Source organism: Phoca vitulina, unplaced genomic scaffold, assembly GCF_004348235.1.
Source record: "Phoca vitulina isolate PV1807 unplaced genomic scaffold, GSC_HSeal_1.0 scaffold13, whole genome shotgun sequence".
NCBI classification, from domain to species: domain Eukaryota; kingdom Metazoa; phylum Chordata; class Mammalia; order Carnivora; family Phocidae; genus Phoca; species Phoca vitulina.
Genome location: NW_022589716.1, coordinates 43430230 through 43452688, shown reverse-complemented (window position 1 = coordinate 43452688; position 22459 = coordinate 43430230). Strand labels below are relative to the sequence as shown.

Here is a 22459-nt window from a genome sequence, read left to right as displayed (position 1 = left end):
TGACAGAGAGAGACACAGCGAGAGAGGGAACACAAGCAGGGGGAGTGGGGGAGGGAGAAGCAGGCTCCCCGCGGAGCAGGGAGCCCGATGCGGGGCTCGATCCCAGGACCCCGGGACCATGACCTGAGCCGAAGGCAGACGCAGAAGCTTTTTATCTTGATGAAGTCTGAAAAGTTCATTTTTGCTTTTGCTTCACTAGCCTTTGGAGATGTATCTTGAAAGAAGTTGCTGTGGCCGATGTTGAAGAGGTTACTGCCCATGTTCTCCTCTAGGATTTTGATGGATTCCTGTCTCACATTGAGGTCTTTTGCCTGATTTCAAGCTATATTACAAAGCAGTAATCACCAGGACAGCATGGTACTGGCACAAAAACAGACATATAGACCAATGGAACAGAATAGAGAGCCCAGATATGGACCCTCAACTCTATGGTCAAATAATCTTTGACAAAACAGGAAAAAATATGCAATGGAAAAAAGACAATCTCTTCAATAAGTGGTGCTGGGAAAATTGGACAGCTATATACAGAAGAATGAAACTCGACCATTCTCTACTAACTTTAGTTTCTATTGGTTATCAAGATTGATTTCCTAGGAGAGGGATTATTGGAGCAGAAAGTCTCAGTATGTGTACAGCTTTTGCTAAATACTGTTTTCTAGATGGATTTTGCCTTCACCATCATGGTTGACCAGTTTTAGCCTATCTTTACCAGTATTGGCTTTTGTTAATTTCTGCTAAGTTAGAAGGTACTGAAAGTTGTCCTGATCTCAACTTTTGGATCACTAGCGAAGGGTATTGTTTGCGTGTGTGCATCAACCAGTGTGCAGTCTCTGGTTATAGTCTTTGTCTATTTAGGAGGTCAGGTTTGCCATTTTCTTTATGAATTTGAATGAACTGTAATAAATTGCTTAACATTTCCTAACAATTTCATGCCTAACCAATGAAATGACTATATTTGGGAGAAGAATGAGCAAATGATTTGATGAGGTTTATGTAAGGATGATCAAGATTTTCTACTAGTGATGGGGGTGCTAACTTTTTTTTAAGTAGGCGCATGGAGCCCAATGCAGGGCTTGAACTCATGACCCTGAGATCAAGACCTGAGCTGAGATCAAGAGTCAGATGCTTAACTGACTGAGCCACTCAGGAGCCCCAGGGGTACTAAATTTTAATTCTCAAGTGGTCAGATATCAAATGATTCTACATTAGACAGTGTGATTCTGCAAGAGACTGATCTGTTGAAGAAGCATCCGATTTCTGTGCCTTGAGTAAGGGAATAGCTAGCCCAATGTTAATCTCTTTACCTAGTGCAGCACTTATATCTGCATTTGCCCTCACAGCTATCCTGTCACCTTTTGTACTTGCTGCTCCCTGCACCAGTGTCATTTCTCTCTTAAGGAATATTGTAGTGGGGTGGGGGGTACTGTAGAAAGGAATATCAAAGATTTCCCTTAATTACTCTGAGCCTGCTCATACATTAAAAAGTCTTTTTCTTCTAAGATCTGGTTGTTTTGTAACAACCAGGGCACTTTAAAATACCCACTCTACCATACTACTAGAACAAAAAGTCCATATTACATTTTTGGTTAAAAAAATAAAAATTGAAAAATTGAAGAAATAATCCCTCTGTCTTCCACTCCAGATTCCTCTATGAACACTCCAGCCATGGGAGTGAACACACCTTACCAGCTTGTCTATGAGTCCTCTACTGGCTGTCTGAGCTTTTCTCTCTCAACTGGAAGGGAAGTCAAGAAGAAAACAGGTAATAGAGGATTCCATCAAGACCTATCAGCCCATCTTTGGGAGTGGAACTGGAGAGGGGGATAGAGGATTTCCAGTGTAGGTTGATGAGATGGCTTGTTTTAGTTTTCTGATAAGAAGGATTAATGGCCATCTTGGCTGTTGGCAGAAGCTATGACACAGATTCTGTCCCATGAATTTTGACACATCTCAACCCAGTCACTCCACAATGCAGTCTCATCGTTTGAATGTTTACATGCCCTCCACTCCTGGTGATGTGATTCACATAACATCATTTAAATATCTCCCTGATTCACCTGGGACAACATCCCTATCAAACACACATCTTCCACCCCCTCAGTATTCCAAACTCATCCCTTCTACTCAGAGAGATATCTGTGTTGCTCTTACTCACACAGCAAGTGAGGCAACCAGTATCTGAATAGAGGCATTTGGATAACAGACCTAACAATGTCCCAATTGGGCCAGTTCATGCAGGAAGAAGAGAAAGACATAGAGGGCCCTCCTCTTTCCACCAAGGAAGACACACAACAGAAAGAAAGGCTTAAGAGAAAGAATAGGTGGCAGATGAGACCAAACAGTATAGCAGCAACCATGCAGCCAGAAGCTCAGAGGAGAAAGAAGTTGGGGCTGGAGAGGGCAGGGCAGGGTCTCATGGAACTTCTGGTTATCTCCCAACCTCCCTACCCAACCAGCTGTGATGGCAGATGGAGAAATGGGGTAGGCAAGGGAGGGCTGTATTTGCAAAGAGATGGTGGGAGGATCAACATAAGGTTGGAGTGCTCTAAGACTGTCCAATCGATTCCCACAGACACTGGAGGTAAGGCTGGAAATTGAGAAGTTTGGATATTATTTCTGACCCCGCCCCTGGATGGCTGTGTGATTTGCCTTCCTCCAGGCCTCATCTCCGTATCAAGCTGATATCCTTTCAGTTAGTGACCAAATGTTTAGTGAACAATTGCTAGTTGTCATTCACTGTTCTAAATCCTGGGGGTACACATGTGGACTCTAAGACAAAGAATACCTTCCCAAATGGAACTGACTTCTTCAGCTTCCTTGCTTGGAGTAGATTCAGCGACCCCGTCTGATTTCTCCAGTTCCTTTACCTCTGTTGATGTACTTTCTCTCACTGTGGTTCAATAACCCACAGCATCATTTCTAGCATCCCACTTTATGTGCTCCTGGTTTTATTATATCCACTCCTGAAGTGGCCATATTAAACACAATCCCTTTGAAAGAAAACAAAGTATCTTCAAGATACACAGTGATTTCATGATTTTTCTTCCTAATAACCTTGAGGGTAATGCCTTCTGTTGGTCTCTTTGTCTGTCTGGCTGTTTTCCTCTGCTACCCCACCAAGATGTGATTTTTCATCATGATGTTGCATTGTTCTCACTAGATGTGTGTTCATGGTGCTGCATTTCTTATAGGTTCTTGATGTGTTTAGAAATTCATCTCACACATGCATGCTAGAATGGATGGTTAACTTTTCCTAATAGTTTATAAATAACTATGTGACCTATCTTGCCCAGGAGTGTCCCAATTTATGTTTATTTTCCTGACATAACAATTGATGCCCATTTCTCTAAAACCTTTGCCAGTTTGGACATACTGTAGAGTTATTCTGGTTTCAGCCACTTTGAATTTTGGACCTCTGCTATCTGTTCATGCACATGTGCTATGACACCTTACCAACTGCCCCCTTTGCAGTTCTAGGGCCAGGCAGACTTGGAGCAGACAGGCTTCAGGAGTTAAGCCTACTCCCTGAGGGGACAACAGCTATTTCTGGAAAGTAGCCCAACATTATAGAAGGAGAACTGAGAGAAGTCTGTCAACAATGGTTCCTGGTTGGAGCAAGAGGCTGTCATCCTCAAGGACTCAAGGCACCTAGGGCCAAGCCAGACATGAATGGTCAGACTAGAAGATGTTCCAGGATGTCAGCCAGCAGCTATCTGGGTCTCAGGGCCAAGTCTCTGGTCTTTGGTGGCAGGAGGAGTGGGGGAAGGGACCAGAAACCACTCACAGTGGCAGATACCAGATATGGTATCCAAGGACCAACCAGAAACCCCGAGGCTTGCTGACAGTGAGGAAGACTTCATTCTGTGGTGCTCAGGGCTCAGCTGGAGCCTGAATAGTGGCTTTGGCTTGGAACCAGTTTTCATTCATGAAGTTGAGCCTGCATATATTAAGGGAGAGCACGTGGCTCCATTTGGGTGGGCAGCAGAGGCTCAGAAACATGTGGACCTCAATAGATGCCTCTGGAATTTCAGTCATGAAGGACCACCTCCACAATTTCATGTCACCATATCCTTATACCAACAAATACTTGCCATAAGGGGATAACTGAAAATAAGTGCAATAGGCACAAAACATTGCCACCCACAGATTTGAGCAGGCAGAAGAAAGAATAAGCAAAATTGAAGATAGAACAATTGAAATTATTGACTCTGAAGAACAGAAAGAAAAGATTCTTAAAAAATGAATGGAGCCTAAGGGACCTGTGGGACACCACCAAGGAGAATACATGTGCATTGTGGGAGTCTCAGAAGAAGGGAGAAAGGGACAATGAGAATATTTGAAGAAATGTTGGCTGAAAACTTCCCAAACTTGATGAAAGATGTGAGTATAAACATCAGAGAAGCTTGGCAAACTTCAGATAACATGAACTTAAAGAGACCCACACCAAGACACATTATATGACAGAGAACCTGGAAAGCAGCAAGAGAAAACCAAATCATTACATCCAAGGAATTCTCAATAACATCATCAGATATCTCATCAGAAACTTTGGAGGCCACAAGGCGCTGGGCCTGAGTGTTAAAAAGAAAAAAAAAAGACCTGTCAACCAAGAATCCTGTCTTTAACAAAGCTGTCCTTCAAAAGTGAGGGAGCTATTGAAACTTTCCCAGATTGACAAAACCCAAGGGAGTTCATGACCACTAGACCTACCCTTCAAGAAATGCTCAAGGGAGTCCTGCAAGGTGAAATGAAAGGACACTAGACAGTACCTTGAAGCTGTATGGAGAAATAAAGTTCTCAATAAAAGTAAAGATATGGGCAATTATAAAGCTAGTATTATTGTAACTGGTTTGTAACTGCACTTTTTGTTTCTTACATGATTAAGAGACTAATACATTTAAAGAAAAAATTAGTGTAAAAGCTAGTATTACTGTAACTTTGGTTGGTAAGTACAAATCTTATTTTCTATGTAATTTAAAAGATTAATACATTTAAGAGAATTGTTATTTTGTGTTTTGGTGCACATAATATATAAAGATGTAATCTTGTGACGGCTGAAAGGGTTGGAGATGAAGCTATAAAAGAGGAGAGTTTTTGTGTGTTACTGAAATTAAGCTGGTAAAAATTCAAATTAGAGTGTTAGAACTTTAGGATGTTAAATGTAATCCCCATTGTATCCCCAAGGTAACCACAAAGAAAATAGCTATAGAATATATAAAAAAGCAAATGAGAAAGGAATTTAAGCCTTTTATGACAATCAATATAAAGAAAACAATATTGAATGATATGAGGGACAAAAGCCATAAGGCATATAGTAAACAAAAAGTACAATGACAGAAGTCCCTCATCAGTAATTACTTTAAATGTGAATGGATTAAAATCTCCAATCAAAAGACAGAGATTGGCAGAATGAATAAGAACACATGATCCAACAATATGCTGTCTATAAGAGATTCACTTGAGTTCCAAAGACTCAAACAGGTTGAAGGTGAAAGGATGGGAAAAAATCTGAAACTAATGATGTTCTATATGTTGGTTAATTGAATTAAAATTTTTTTAAAAAGAAAGGATGGAAAAAGATATGCTATGCAAAGAGTAACCAAAGAGAGTAGGGGTAGCAATACTAGTATCAGACAAAATAGACTTTAAATCAAAAAAAGTTACAGGAGAAAAAGCACACTGTGTATTAATAAAAGTTCCAGTACAACAAGGAGATAATATAAGTGTTTAGCACCTAATGACAGACCATAAGAATATCTGAAGCAAAAAATGTATATCTGAAGCAAAAACTGACAGATTAAAGACAGACAGTTCTACAATAATGTTTGGAAATTTCAATACCCTACTCAGAGTAATGGGAAAACAACCAGGCAGGAGATTAGTAAGGAAATAGAGGACTTAAATAACATGATAAACCAATTAGAAAACAACAAAAACAATACACATTCTTCTCAAGTGCACATGGGTCATTTTTCAGGATAGGCCATATGTCAGGCCACAGATTGTCTCAACCAATTAAAAAAGATAGATATCATACAAAGTATCTTTTCTGACCACAATGGGATGAAGTTAGAAGGCAATAACAGAAGGAAAATTAGAAAAAAATCACAAAATTGTGGGAAGTAAATAACACATTCTTTATTTATTTATTTTGAGAGAGAGAGAGAGAGCAGGGGGAGAGGGAGTGGGAGAGAGAATTTTAAGCAGACTTGCGCTGAGTGTAGAGCCTGACAAGGGGCTCAATCTCATGGCCCTGAGATCATGACCTGAGCGAAAATGAAGAGTCAGATGCTTAACTGACTGAGTCACCCAGGTGCCCTGTAAATAACATTCTTAAACAACCAACACATTAAAGAAGAAATCACAAGAGAAATTAGAAATTAGAGATGAATGAAAATGAGAACGTCATATACCAAAACTTACAGGATGCAGCAGAAGTAGTACTAAGGGGGGGGGGAGGATTTATAGTCACAAATGATTACATTAAAAGATAAGGATATCACATCAAAAAACCTAAATTTACAACTTAAGGAAGTAGAAAAAGAAGAAGAAATTAAAACCAAAGCTAGAAAAGGAAAGAATAAAGATTAGAACAGAGAGAAATGAGAGAATTAAAAAATAACTGAAATTAAAAATTGATTCTTTGAAAAGATCAACACAATTGATAAACTTTTAGCTAGATCAACTAAGAAAAAAGAGATAAGACTCAGATTACTAAAACAAATTGAAAGTGGGTACTCTATCACTGATTATTCTACAAAAATGAAAAAGATTATGATAGAGTACAATGAACAATTGTACACGAACAAATTGCATAACTTGCATGAAATGGACAGATTCCTAGAAACACAAAACCTACCCAAACTAAATCAGAAAGAAGTAGAAAATTTTGATAGACCTATAGATACTAAGGAGATTAAATCGGTAATCAAAAATCTCCCAATAAAGGGGCACCTGGGTGGCTCAGTCAGTTGAGCATCCGACTCTTGGTTTCAGCTTGGGTCATGATCTCAGGATCTTGCTGTTGAGCCCCGCATTGGGCTCCCTGCTTGGCCAGGAGTCTGCTTGTCTCCCTCTCTCTCTGCTGCTCCCCTCGTTCATACATTCTCTAAAGTAAATAAATAAATCTTAAAAAAAAAAAAAGTCTCCCAACAAAGAGAAGCCCTAGATTTGATGGCTTCAGTGGTGAATTCTATCAAACATTTAAAGAACTGATTACAATCATACTCAAACTTTTCCAAAAAAAGAAGAGGGAACACTTCCCAACTCATTCTGTGAGGCCAGCACCAGACAAAGGCATTACAACAAAAGAAAACCACAGACAATATCCGTTATGAACATTGATGCAAAAATCTTCAACAAAATACTAACAACAGAATTCAACAGCACATTAGGGATTATACACCATGACACCAAGCAGGATTTATTCTTGGAATGCAAGGGTGATTCAACACACAAAACTCAATCACAGAATGAAGGGGAAAACCACATGATCATGTCAACTGATGCAGAAAAAGCAGTTGACAATTCAACACCCCTTCATGATAAAAAACACTCAGTGAAGTAGGAATAGAAGTAAACTACCTTCACATGGTAAAAGTCATATATGAAAAACATAAAGCAAAAATCATACTCAATAGTGGAAGACTGAAAGCTTTTCTTACAAGATTAAGAACAAGGCAAAGATGCCCACTTTCACCCCTTCTATTCAATATAGAACTGGAAGTCCTAGCCAAAGCAAGATTGACAAGAAAAGGAATAAAAGGCATTCAAATTGGAAAGGAAGAATTAAATTTATCTGTTTGCAGATAATATGATCTTGTATACAGAAAACCATAAAGATTCCATACAAAAAAAACCCAAAACCTGTTAGAATAAATGAATTCATCAAAGTAGCAGGATACAACACCACACAAATCAGTTCATTTCCATATACAAACAATGAATGCTCTGAAAAGGAAATTACAAAAACAATTCCATTTACAATAGCAGAAAAAAGAGCAAAATATTTAGGAATTAACTTAAGCAAGGAAATGAAAGACTTGCACAATAAAAACTACAAAGCATTGCTGGAAGTAATTAAAGAAGAAATAAATAAATGGAAACATATCCTATGTTTATGAACTGAAAGAGTTAAAATTGTTAAAATGTTAATACGATCCAGAGTGGTCTACAGATTCAAAGCAATCCCTATCAAAATTCCAATGACATTTTTTGCAGAAATAGAAAAATTCATCTTAAAATTCATATGGAATCTCAAGGGACCCCTGAAGAACCAAAACAATCTTGAAAAAGAACAAAACTGGAGGACTCACATTTCCTGATTTCATAACTTACTACAAAGATACAGTAATCAAAACAGTATTGTATTGGCATAAAGACAGACATATAGACCAACAGAATAGAAGAGAGTCCCCAGGAATAAATCTTTGTATATATGGTCAAATGACTTTTGACAAGGATGCCAAGACCATTCAATGGGGCATTCAGTCTTTTCAATGAATAGCACTGGGAAAACTGGATTTCCACATGCAAATGAATGAAGTTGGACACTTACCTAATATCATATATAAAAATTAACTCAAAATGGATCAAGGAACTAAGTACAAGACCTACAACAATAAAATTCTTAGAAGAAAACATAGGCAAAACTTCATGACACTGGATTTGGCAATGATTTCTTGGTATGGTACAGCAACAAGAAAATAGGCAAATTGGGCTTCGTGAAAAATGTTAAATTTTGTACATCAAAAGACACTATCCATAGAGTAAAAAGGTAGAATGGGAGAAAATATTTGCAAATCATATATCTGATAATTATAATTCAGACTATATAGAGAACTTCTAAAAACTCAACAACAGAAAAAACAAACAACCTGACTCAAAAATGGGCATAGGACTTGAATGGACTTTTTTCCAAGGGAGATATACAGACGATCAACAAGCATATGAAAAAATGTTCAGTATCCCTCATCATTAGGGAAATGCAAATCAAAAACTGCAGTGAGATACTCCCTCATCCCCAGTAGGATGTCTACTATATAAAAACAACAACAACAACAAACAACAAACAAAACACAAGAAAACAAGAGTTGGAAAGGATATGGAGATACTGGAACCCTTGTGCACTGTGGGTGGGAATGCAAAATGGTGTCACTGTTATGGAAAACTATGGCATTTCCTCAAAAAATTAAAAATGGAATTACCATATAATCCAGTAATTCCACTTTTGGGTATATACTCAAAAGAATTGAAAGCAGGGTCTCAATGAGGTAAGTGCATACCCATGTTCATAGCAGCATACTCACAATAGCTAAACCATAGAAGCAACCCAAGTGTCGATCAGTGGATGAATGGGTAAAGAAAATGTGATCTATCCACACAATGGAATATTGCTCAGCCTTAAATTCTGACACATGCTATAATATGGAGGAATCTTGAGCACATTATGCTAAATGAAACAAGCCAGTCACAAAAAGACAAATACTAAATGCCTCTTCTTAGATGAGGTACTTAAGAGTAGTCGGACTCATAGAGACAGAAAGTGGAGTGGTGGTTGCTGGAGGCTGGGGGGAGTGGAGACTGGGAAGTTATTGTTTAATGGGTAAGAATTTTAACTTCACAAGATGAAAAAGAGTTTATAGAGATAGATGGTGGTGATGGTTGCACAACAATGTGAATGTATTTAATACCATGGAACCATCCACAGTAAAAATGGTAAGGCTGGTAAATTTTTGTGATGTGTATTTTACCACAATATGTAAAAAAAAAATTTTCAATCCAAGTCTCAGTCAATATACGCTACCCTCCACAGAAGGCCTGAGATTAGCCAACATCAGAGAAGTGTTACAGTTGATTGAGTTGGAACTGAGACATTCTGTCTTTTTTTTTTTTTTGAGAGAGAGAGAGAGAGTGGGGGGTAGTGGGGGATGGGCAGAGGGAAAGAAGCAGACTCCCCACTGAGTGCGGAGTCTGATGCAGGGCTCCACATGGGGCTCGATCCCACAACCCTGAGATCATGACCTCAGCCAAAATCAAGAGTCGGATGCTTGACTGACTGCACCACCCAGGAGCTCTGAGAGAGAGAGAATCTCAAGCAGGCTCTACACGCAGCACGGAGCTTGATGTGGGGCTCAATCTTATGACCCTGAGATCATGACCTGAGCCAAAATCAACAGTCCGACACAACCAACTGAGCCACCCAGGTGGCCCTGAGACTTTATCTTTATTCAGAAGTGTGAGAAGGGAATCCCTTCAGCATCTGTGACAGTCACATACGCGGACCATTCTGGGGAAACACGGCTGGGTTCGTCACTGCACACGTCTGTTCCTTATGCATGCTTAGTTGACTTGCAGAGCGTCGTCTCTGTGTTACAAGTGACCTGCCAGGGACTCTTGTCCCTGGGAACCATGAATGATGCCCCCAATTATTTTGACCGTCAGAAGATGCTGCTCTCCTGCTCTCCCTGCCACCTCATCTCCACATGAGCATGATGTCTTAAGAAACCATTCTCTAAAACTCCTCCCTAACCTCTTCCTCTCCAACCACAGGCAAATCAAAAAACGTAGAAGACATAACCATGCCGTCCTTCCAACGAGGAGCCGGAATCTCTGCCTCCGACAGTGTAGAGTTCAGTGACCCCTGCCCTGAGGCCCGGGAGAAGCTGCAGGAGATGTGTCGCCATATGTGAGTGCCTCAGTGGTTGGGGGCAGATGCGAGAGTTGGGTATGGCCACCAGCTACCTGTGTGTGCATGAAGGGGAATTCACAGAAGTGTCTGAGTGGTGCCAGGAAGCGCTGGCTACCCATTGCCCCCAACGACAGTGACAGGGGTCATGGCCATCCCTCACACGTGCTCCCATCCCCAGTCTCTCCCCACTCACAGTCCTTTTCAGTCCTTACTACAACCTGATGAGGAAGAGGGGGTAGGCCCATTTTGCGGATGAGGAAACTGAGGCAGCCCAAGCAGATGGGTAAGCCATTGCCAGAGGTCCCACAGTTTGGTGGACCTGACACCAGGGCACTGATCTTTGCCTCCTCACCCTTTGCAGGGCTCCTTACACTTTTAAGGCTTTGTGCTCTGAATATTTATTTCTTAACATAATTTGTCAGATGTCTTCCTATAACAATAGCAGCAGCAAAAACCCTTTCAGAGCAAAAACAAACCATTGACATGGGTGATTAATGATATCTATGATTCTGGGTCCCACGAGTCCTAGTAAGTTAGTCTGTATTTCTCCAAGGACTCAGACCATGGGCCATAAAGGATTTAAAACCTAGCCCCATTTAAGGCATAAGTCTTGGGCTCCCCTGAGCTATTAATACAGCTACAGAACACGGGAGGAGGGAAGCCGCCCAGCTTGCCCCTTACTGTGATATTCTGGAAGGAAGTTCTTTCCTTGTAACCTCAGGAGTGGGGAGTGAGCAGAGCCTCCAGCTCCCCCCACCATGTCCCCCTTCTGTACTCAGTCCGACTCCATGGGTCCTCACCCCATTGCTAAAGATGGAAGTTAGGAAAGGACTAGTTTCAGAGGGGTACTGGGACCTTCCCAGTTCTTCCTAAAATTCCTGGCTTTAAGGACAAGGGGGAATGGGGTGGGCAGAGGTACTCTGGGGACAGGGAAATGGGATGGGAGTCTTGGGAACTGGGCCGGGGCTCTAGTGAGAGTGTCCCTGGTGACTAAGAGCCAAGTGACTTCTTAGAAGATATGTTGGTCTCCTTCCCTGCAGAGAAGCCGAAAGGGCCTTGTGGAAAGGGAGGAATTTCTCCTGCCCCCTGATCTTTCGCAACTACAGGGCAAAGGTGCCCTCTCATCTAATGTCAGCCCCGAAAGGGGACGCTCAGAGCCCAAGCTCCCACCACCCTAACCCTCCAGGTGCTCAGACTTCCACTTCCACCGTTCACCAGCCCCCCGCCCACCACCATCCTCACTTCGTCCGGCATTCTCAGGAGTGGAAGGTATCCAAGAAGATCATCAAGTTCCATTACGCCTTCTATGATGGGTCCTCCTTTGTGTAGTATCCTTTTATTTACTGCTGTCCCTTCTCCCCAGCCACTCAGCCCCAGAAAATACCCAGGCTTAAATAAGCCTAAGTATTTACTTTGGCTTTTCCACTGACCTGAGAAGCCTGGTGACAGGTTCTCCAGGATATTAGGCATTTGTCCAGGTCAGAGAGGGTTCCCTTTGGAGAAGGCCTGGGTGGGAAGCAATGCATCAGGAAGTCACCTTGGACACCTGTGTTCCTTGCAGGGGTCCTGTCACCCACTCCCCAACAGGCAGCAGAGCTGGACCAGATGCCCAGCCCATTTGGCAGCAAGGCTCTGAGGCCAGAGAGGGTGAAGCACTCATTCCAGGTTCTGCAGTCTGAGTCGGATAAGACATCAAAGAGGAGCCACTAAGCCAGACATCCCTGTCCCTTCCTTGTAGTAATGGATGGTGTCACTCACTTCAGTGTCACGAAAGGAATTTGGTGACAGAGCCAGGCCTGGATTCAGGGCCGCTTCACCTCTATTTAGGGCCCTCCTCCTGGCACAATTGTTATGCCTTCCAGGATTGTTTCCTGCGGCAGAGAGCGGGAGGGGGGGATGGAAGGGGGCCTTGTTTAATAATAAAACCACTGGGTACTCAGTGTCCCACACCTTTGGAGGAGAGGGAGCTCTCTGAACTGTCAAACAGGCTGCCCAGCAGTAGCCCCCCCTCACTTCATTTGGCCTCCTCTCCAACTGAACTGGGAATTCAGAATTTAAGCGCCTTGTCAAAGGAGTCCTATTGTTTCTCTGACCGTAAATGAATCCATTCATCACACTCCGTTCGGCCCTGCTTCCAGGGAGCCCTGTGATATTGAACACAGCAAACTCCTTCCAGGGTAACTGCTGCTTGCTGGGGATCATGGGCTCTCCCTTACCCCTTTTCTGATTCTTCATTGCCTTGAGTAGGATCATCTCCCTGAGCTCGAGAAGCTGTGTCTGTGAATTCTGTTGCTATCAGCAGGACCAGAGCGGGTGGGCTAGAACACAGCTTTCGTTCTCTCCCTTGTCCCAGAATCCCAAGGTCCCCCTGGGTGGGACAACCCCAAACCTGCAGGCCCTGCTACTGGCATGCTTGACTCCCACGCAGTGACCACATCCTGGCCATCAATGCATTTCCTCTTTGCGAGTCCCAGGAGGCTGGGTTCTAGGCCTAGTTCTTCTTGGTGACCCTGCACAGGTCACTTCATCTTTCTCGGCCTTACCTGCCTTCATTATAAGCGGAAGAAGTTGGACCCAGTGATCTTGAAGGAGAAATTCTGTGTTACTGTGTTCCAATGGCCAAAGCTCATGTGTAGCTGTTGGATCCCTTGTAAGCAGAGAAAAATGTTTGGAAGACATTTTTTGGGTTCAGCAGTTACTTCCGGTCTCATGAAGATGGCTGGGCAAAGCTCTCAGGTAGAAATGGCCTATCTGCCCCTGAAGTGCCAGAAAGCTGCTAGCCGTGATTGGTTTGCTCTTTGCACCAGACTCCAGAACCATCCCAGTATGCATTTCATTTGTGTTTCATTCCCTTCATTGTCAGCATCTCCCGGATGTCTTCCCACAACTGCTGATTATCCCATCAAACTTCCCTCAAAGCCTTTTTTCCTATGCACAGACTCATCACATTAAAAACAAACCTAATCACTGTGCTCAGCACTGTTCCTTTAGGAATTGGTGGAGCACTCAGAAATACTCTGTGAGGTACACATTTTTTTTTAATATGGAAAAATGTACATCACATAAAATTTCTCATTTTAACCATTTTAAAGTGTATAATTGAACAACATTCACAATGCTGTGCAGCCATCTCCACAATCTAGTTCTGTGACTTTTTCATCACTTTTTCATCACCCTGAAAGCAAACCCCATGTCTGTTAAGCAGACGCTCCCCATTTCCCCCTCCCCCACAGTTCCCGGCAACCACTAACCTGCTTTTTGCCTCTTTGCATTTGCCTGTTCCAGATAGTTCATATAAATGGGATCATGCAGCATGTGGCTTTTTGTATCTGGCTTCTTTCACTCACCATTATGTTTTCAAGGTTCATCCACATTGTGATATACATCAGTGCCTCCTTTTTTTATTGGGGTGAAATTCACATAATAGAAATTAAATCCTTTTAGTATATACAATGTAGTGGCAGTTAGTGCATTCACGGTGATGCTTCCATCACTTGTCTCAAGTTCCACAAATTTTTCATCACCCCAAAAGAAAACCCTATGCCCATTCAGCAGTCACTTTCTGTTTCCCCTACCCTAGCCCTGGCAACCACCAATCTGATTTTTGTCTCTTTTGATTTGCCTCTTCTGGACATCTTTTTTTTAAGATTTTTTGTTTATTTATTTGACACAGAGAGACACAGCAAGAGAGGGAACACACGCAGGGGGAGTAGGAGAGGGAGAAGCAGGCTTCCCGCTGAGCAGGAAGCCTGATGTGGGGCTCGATCCCAGGACTCTGGGATCATGACCTGAGCTGAAGGAAGACGCTTAACTACTGAGCCACCCAGGCGCCCCCTCTTCTGGACATCTTATAAATCCTACAATATGTGGCCTTTTGTATCTGGCTTCTTTCACTGAGCATAATGTTTTCAAGGGTTATACATATTATAGCACATCTCAGAATTTCCTTTTTGTGGCTGAATAATATTCTATTTTATGGATGTTCCACCTTTTTCTAATCCATTCATTTGTTAATGGACATTAGGTTTTTCCCACCATTTGGCTATTGTGAATAATGCTGCTATGAACATTCTTATAAGTTTTGTTTGCACACCTGTTTTCAATTCTTTTGGGTCTATATGTAGGAGTGGAATTACCGGGTCATATGGTAATTCTATGTTTAACTTATTGAGGGTCCTCCAAAATGTTTTCCCCAGTGGCTCTACCATTTTATATTCCCACCCACAATGTGTGAGAGTTCCAGATTCTCCACATTCTTGACTACACTTGATATTTTCCAATTTTTAAATTCCAGCCATTCTAGTGGATGTAAAATAATATCTCATTGTGGTTTTGAATGGTTTTCCTAATAACTAATGATTTCAAGCATCTTCATGTGCTTTCCTGGTATATCTTCTTTGTAGAAATGTGTATTCAAGTCCTTTGCCCATTTATTTGATTGTCCATTACTTAATGAGTTGCAAGAATTGTTTATATATTATAGATACTAGATCTTTATCAGATAAATTATTTGCTAATTTTTTTTCCATCCTGTGGGGTGTTTTTTCATTCTCTTGATAGTATCCTTTGATGTATAGAAGTTTTCAATTTTTATGGAGTCCAATTTTTCTTTTTTTTTTTGTTCCTTGTGCTTTGGGTTTCATATCTAAGAAACCATTCTTATGCCTATATTGTCTTCTAAGAGTTTTATAGTTATAGATCTTACATTTAGGTCTTTGATCCATTTTCAGTTGATTTTTGCGTATGGTGTGAGATCAGGATCAAACTCCATCCTTTCTCATGTGATACCCAGTTGTCCCACCTCTATTTCTTGAGGCTATTCTTTCACCTTTGAATGGTCTTGGCACCATTGTTGAAGATCAGTTAATCATTGATATGTGAGTTTATTTTTAGACCCTCAATTCTATTCCATTCATCTGTATGTCAGTGCCATAGTGTTTTGATTATTGTAGCTTTGTAGTGAAATGTTGAAATTAGGAAGTTTGACTCTTTCAACTTTGTTCTTTTTTCAAGATTATTTTGGTTATTTGGGGTCCTGTGCAAGTCTGTATTATTTTTAAAATCAAATTTTCTGTTTTTGCAAAAAAGAATGATGAAATTTTGATATGAATTGCATTGAAACTGTAGGTCACTGTGGGGCATTTTGCCATGAACAAGATTAAGTCTTCCAATCCATGAATACTAGCAACAAATGATCTGAAATGTTGTATGAACAGCAGTAACATAAAAAAGCAATGAACAAAAGGAAATGATGTCATTTACAATAGCATCAAAAAGAATAAAATACGGGGCGCCTGGGTGGCTCAGTCGTTAAGCGTCTGCCTCCGGCTCAGGTCATGATCCCAGGGTCCTGGGATCGAGCCCCGCATTGGGCTCCCTGCTCCCCTCTCCCACTCCCCCTGCTTATGATCCCTGTCTTGCTGTGTCTCTCTCTGTCAAATAAATAAAATCTTAAAAAAAAAAAAAGAATAAAATACTTTGGAATAAATTTCACCAAGGAGGTGTCAGACTTGTACACCGAAAACTACAAAATACTGTTGAGATAAATTAAAGAAGACTGAGATAAATGGAAAGACATCCCATGTTCATGAGGGGCAACTGATTTCTGTGTGTTGATCTTGTATCCTGCAACTTCCCTTTGCATGTTTCTAGGAATTTTTTTTCAACTAGACTATCTCACTTGTAGATATACAACTGTTGATATACATCTCTTATGATATATATATTTTTAAAATTTCTGTCAAGTCAGTAGTAAAGTCTCCACTTTCTGATTTTAGGAATTTGAATTTTCCTTTTTTTCTGAGTCAGTCTAGCTAAAGGTTTCTCAATTTTTTGTTGCTCTTTTCAAAGAAACTACGTTTGGTTTTGTTGGTTCTTTCTAGTGTTTTTCTGTTCTCTATTCTATTTCTCTTTCTTATAATCTTTATTATTCCCTCTCTTCTGCTAGCTTTAACTTTAGTTTGCTCTTCTTTTTCTAGTTCCTTAAGGTGGAAATTATGGTTATTGATTTGAGATCTTTCTTCTCTTTTAATGTTTTATTTATAGCTATAAATTTCTTCCTGAGCTGCTTTCACATTGTCCCATGACTTTGTTGTTGTTGTTGGCATATTACTCCTTTATTAGAAATTGTAAATGAGAAATTATTTCAACATCTGAAGACCAAACTACAATAGAAGATTATTCCATAGGTTCAAGATTTTGAGACATTTTATGAAAAGAGTTTTCTATAAAGTATATCCTTTCCATGGCATGGCAACATCATTCTTCTTTTAAAAAGTTCCTGGACAGACATCATTTCCACCATCACTTATATAAACAATTTGTGTATAATCTATAAGTTGTAACTGTTGTAACTGAATCTACAAATTCTACCAAAACTACATTTTTGCAAAGATTCTCTGGGTACCTATTTCAAGAATGAGCATGATAATTTTTCACAGTGAGATGATCATTGCTATCAAAAGCTGCTGGATTTGTAAACACTTTATCAAACACATCATGAAAACTAGTAGCTCCTAAAACCCAATCTATGGAGACTGAATTTGAATCTGAAATATTGATGCAGTCAAATTTATCCTTGTTCTTTCTTGTTCTATCCTTGTTCCACCATCCTTAGAGATAAAGGTATTGATGTCACTGCTCTTTTCACTTCATCTTCTCTTACACCTGCATCTTCCAAATACTTAAAGATTCTGCCCATAAATTCTGCCCAAAATCCTTTTTCATAAGAATTTTGTAGAAGCTTTTTCTCTGGAGTGCACTGTGCAATCCAGGTGTCACTATTGTCATCTATGATTGTATTGTCAAAGTCAAAAATGAGCAAAGTTTTCATGGTTCCAAAAGCAAATTTGGGTTACCAGTATTTGTGTTCCTGTGGGGATGATTTTTGAGCACTCAGAATGAAACTGACTTGGTATTCCCAAGACAATTAGTTTTACTTCAGAATAGAGCTTATGTTAAACAGTCATGACAATCTTCAGTTTTAAACACCAGCCAGTTTCTAACCAACATTACTCCTACTCTGTATGCAGGGAACAAAGTCTTCTGGTTTGGAGCAAAGAAATGGAGACTTCCTAACTCCAGCATTATTACAGTAGAACACCTGATAGAAAACCTGCCAGGTCTGCCCTGAATGTAGGTGCAAGCACCAGACTAGGCCAGATCCCCAGGGCTCCTCACTGACCCAGGCCAGATGTCAGCAGCCATCCTGACCTCTGTGGCTTCTCCCTTGGACTCTGCACTCTGACCTCATTCCTGTGCCTTATCCCATAAGTTTTGATATATTGTATTTTTGTTTTCACACCTTCAACTATTTTCTAATTTCCCTTTTGATTGCTTCTCTATCCATTGGTTGTTTAAAGGTGTATTGTTTAATTTGCACCTATCTGAGAATTTTCCAAATTTCCTTCTGCCATTGATTTCTAGTTTCATTCTGTTGTCAGAGAAGGTACTTTCTAAGATTCCAATCTTTTAAAATTTATTGAGACTTGTTTTGTGGCCTAACATATTGTCTCTACCAGAGAGTGGTCCTGTGGACTCAAAAAGAATGTGTACTCTGCTACTGTTGGGTGGAGTGTTCTGTTAGGTCTAGTGGTTTATAGTGTTGTTCAAATTCTCTATTTTCTTTATTGATCTTCTGTGTAGTTGTTCTATCCATGATTAAAAGTAAGGTAGTGAAGTCTCCCAACTTCTATTGTAGAACTATTTCTTTTTTTAATCCTATAAATTTTTGCTTCATATGTTTTGGGGCTCTGTTGTTAGGTGTGTATATGTCTATAATTGGTGTATCTTCTTGAGGTATTGACCATTTTCTCAATATATAATGTTCTTCTTTGTCTCTTGTAAAAATTTTTAAAGTCTGTTGTCTCTGATATCAGTATAACCACCTTTGCTGTCTTTTTGCATGGAATTTGCATGGAATAGTTACATGGAATATCTTTTTTCCATCATCTGAATTTCAGCCTAGTTGTGTCTTTGGATCTAAAGTAAGCTTCTTTGTAGACAGCATATAGTTGGATCTTTAAAAAAAAAAAAAAAAAAAATCCATTCTGTCAATCTCTGCCTTTTTGTTGGAGAATTTAATCCATTTTTATTTAATGTAACTGCTGATATGGAAGGGCTTGATTCTGTCACTTTACTATTCATTTTCTATATGTCATATCTTTTTTTGTTCTTGAGTCCCTATATTATTACCTTCTTTTGTGTTGAACTGATTTTTTTTTTTGTATTATGCCATTTTTATTCCTTCTCATTTTCTTTATTCCATATTTTTTAGTTATTTTTTAGTGGTTACCCTGGTATAATGGGTTGAACAGTGTCTCCTCAAAATTTATATTCACCTAGAACCTCAAAATGTGTTCATATTTGGAAGTAGGGTCTTGGCAAATATAATTAATTAAGATTAAGTCATATTGGCTTAGGGTGGAGCCCAATCCAATGACGAGAAACCAGAAACACACAAAGAGGGAAGAAGGCCATGTGATGACTGAGGCAGAGATTAGAATGGTGCATCCATAAACCAAGTAATGCCAAAGATTCCTAGCAACCACCAGAAACTAGGGAGAGGCAAGGAAGGATTCTTCTCTAGAACCCCCACAAGCTGGGCCCTGTCAACACTGTGATTTTGGATTTCTAACCTCCAGAACTGTGAGAGAATAAATTTCTGTTATTCAGGTTATCAAGTCTGTGGTCTGGATATCATGGAAATCCCAAGAAACTAATACATTTGAGTATTACAATTGACAACAAACAAGTTTGAACTAATACCAGCTTAGGCTTAATAGTACACAAAACTCTGCTGCTAAACAGCTCACCCTTCCTCCTCTACGTTGTTATCAGAAATTACATCTTTATATATGCATTGTGTGCCATTAACATAGATTTGCAATTAGTGTTTTGTGCCTTTGTCTTTCAACTTAGGTGGGGAAAAAAGAGAAATTATAAACCAAAAATACAATAATACTGGTTTTATATTTACTTATATAGTTACCTTTACTGGTATTTTTTTTCCTTGTATTGCTTTGAGTTACTATCTAGTATCCTTTCACATCAGCCTGAAGTACTCCTAGCATTTCTTGTAGGGCAGGTCGACTAGTGGTGAACCCCCTCAACTTTTATTTATCTAGAAAGTCTTAATTTCATCTCTATTTTTGTAGGATAGTTTTGCTCAATATAGAATTCTTAGTTGATAGCTGTTTTGTTTTTTTTTTTTTGGCTCTTTAAATATTTCATCCCAGTGCCTTCTGGCCTCCATGGTTTGTGATAAGAAATTGTCCTTATCCTTATTACGGATCCCATGTACACAATGAGTCTCTTTTCTCTTGCTGCTTTCAAGATTCTCTCTTTGTCTTTGTCTTTTGGCAGTTTGATAATAATATGTCTCAGTGTGGCTCTCTTTGCATTTATTCTCCTTGGAGTTTATTAAGCTTCTTGAGTGTGTACAGTCATGTCTCTCATCAAATTTGCGGCACTTTTAGTCATTATTTCTTCAAATATTCTTTCTTCCCCTCTTCTCTCTCTCCTGTCCTTCTGAGACTCCTGTTATGGATATGTCTGTATGCTTGATGGCCTGCCATAGGTCTCTTAGGCTCCATTAATTTTTCTTCATTCTTTTTTCTTTGTGCTCCTCAGGCTAGATAACTCTAATTGATCCATCTTTGAGGTCACTGACTCTTCTGCTCCAAGCTGCTGCTAAACCCATCTAATGATTTTTTCATTCCAATTATTGTACTATTCAGCTCTAGAATTTCTATTTGTTACTATTTATGATTCCTATCTGTTTATTTCTTTTTCCCCCATTGGTAGGAAAGCATTTGAAAGCAGTTGAGCCCCAGTGCCAACCACTGAAACTCTTCTGTCTGGGGTACTACTGAAATTCCTGCAGTAGCTGCCCACACCATGTTCCTGTAAGCTGGGACCAGTGCTTCTTAGGATCACCTAGTAGGAAATGAGCAGGGAGACGTTGCCTGCTCTCCTAGACTGATCATAAAGGGAAGCAGCCTGACAGCATTAGAAATATACTTCACAGTTCAGGTCCTGGTTCTGCCACTTCCTTGTGTTGTCATGTAGGATGATCATTTCTTTGCACCTTGGATTCCTCATCTGTAGGATAGCCAACTTGTCCCGGTTTGCCTGAGATTTTCCTGGCTTTAGCACTAAAAGTCCCATATCCCAGGAACACCTACTCATCTGTGAGATGGAGATAATGCTACCTACCACAGGGTGGTTGTGAGGAATAGGAAGAAGATACAGGAAGGCACACAGGGCATGGTTGTGTTCCATAATTATTGTTAGTTATGCAAAGTGCAGGGAGGGTCTTTGAAGACTGGAAATGATGCACCAAATAGCTATCATTTTGACATGATACTTTCCATGGAGCACCTGAAAGCAGAACCTGGAGAGTTTTCTGTTAGTTCTCCTTGACCATTTCTGCCAGCTATCCCTCTGGGAACATCGCCATGTGTCAGATCCCCACGTGCTGCAGAGGGAGAGCCATCACCTGCCTCTTTAATGACACACCCAGCTTCTTTCTGGCTCTGTTCAATGCTGATGGACAGGGCTGTGTTTACTACAACGTGAAGGCCCGGTGAGTGGTTTGGGGAAATCCTGGCCCCATGGAAGTGCTTCTGGTGGTGACAAAGGGAGACAATGAGGTGGTAGTCCATGGGAAAAGGAGGAGCCATCAGTGTCCAGAGGTCTGGGAAGGCAGTGAGGCAGGGCTAAAGTGGGGCCTGCAGGGACATAGGTATTTTGAGGCCTGATCTTTGCTTGCTAGATCCATGTCATAGCAAAAGAGAAGGGCAATTCCCCAAGTCCTGCTCCACTTGTACCCCCAGAGCACTAAGATCTGGATTATTGGCTTGATTCATGGAAGAATTACTTAGTGGAGAAGAATGTTTTATACCACAAGTAAGTGAAGGAGAGGCCATGGGTACCACTTCCATGGGAGTTTTTAAGAGAGGCACATATTCTTGTCAGCCAAAATTCAATTTCATAAGGAACTGTTTTCAGAAGGAATGACTTACTCTTGTGTTATAGATGTTCCTGTTGCCATTTTGGTGCCTGAGGTCTTGTATGCCCAGACTTTTGGGCTCACGTTTCATTTCTTCCCTCCTGGGTTTGGCCTGAGCCTCTATTATCTCTCTCAAACCTGCCCTTTCTGACTGACATTCCTGTAGCATCAACAGACGAAGAGGCATCAGACCATATTAGGCAGAAGAAGTGAGGCTGCCCACTGGCCTTCATGGTTCTTCTAGTCTAGGACAGTGTCTCAGAGCCCTGCCTGCCTATACCCTGTAGTGATGAGGGCTTCCTTCAGTTGCTTGGCATCAACTTCTCACCTCTGTATTTCTCCTAGTTGCCCATACGTCCTGGTCTTGGATGAGGAAGGTGGGACCGCCAATGACTACAAGGGCTATGTAGTCCACAAATGGAGCTGGACTTCTAAGACAGAGACTTTGCTTTCCCTGGAATATAAGGTGGGCATGGACAGCACAGGTGGGGTGGCTTCAGCAACCTTCCTTGGGCTGCCCAGCATTAAGAGTCAGAGGGATACCTGTAAGACAAGTGCCTTGCCCTCAGGAGCTTTATAGTCTCATTCAGCCATTCCCCAGTTGGTGAGCAGGGGTCGGGAGCTGGCTGAGGTTAACTTTTCTCCAGCCTACAACAACTCTTGGCTGCTGTACTGACCTTTCCTAGTAATATCTGTCCTATTTTATTTTTATTGTTAATATTACTACATTTTGATGGTTTAAATGCCCTTCACTTTAG

General features: G+C 40.6%; 1 protein-coding gene and 1 pseudogene across 1 annotated transcript in view; one reads left to right on the top strand and one right to left on the bottom strand.

Annotated features, from left to right (window-relative positions):
- CUNH3orf20 (chromosome unknown C3orf20 homolog) overlaps positions 1–22459 on the top strand; it is a 94380-nt gene that overhangs the window by 8602 nt on the left and 63319 nt on the right. The window contains exons 3-7 of the mRNA XM_032411997.1: positions 1643–1762; positions 10552–10687; positions 11731–12018; positions 21126–21275; positions 22047–22167. Of these exons, the coding sequence (XP_032267888.1) occupies positions 1643–1762; positions 10552–10687; positions 11731–12018; positions 21126–21275; positions 22047–22167 (815 nt within the window). The remainder of the gene's footprint in view (positions 1–1642; positions 1763–10551; positions 10688–11730; positions 12019–21125; positions 21276–22046; positions 22168–22459) is intronic.
- On the bottom strand, positions 16777–17522 carry LOC116636825 (annotated as a pseudogene).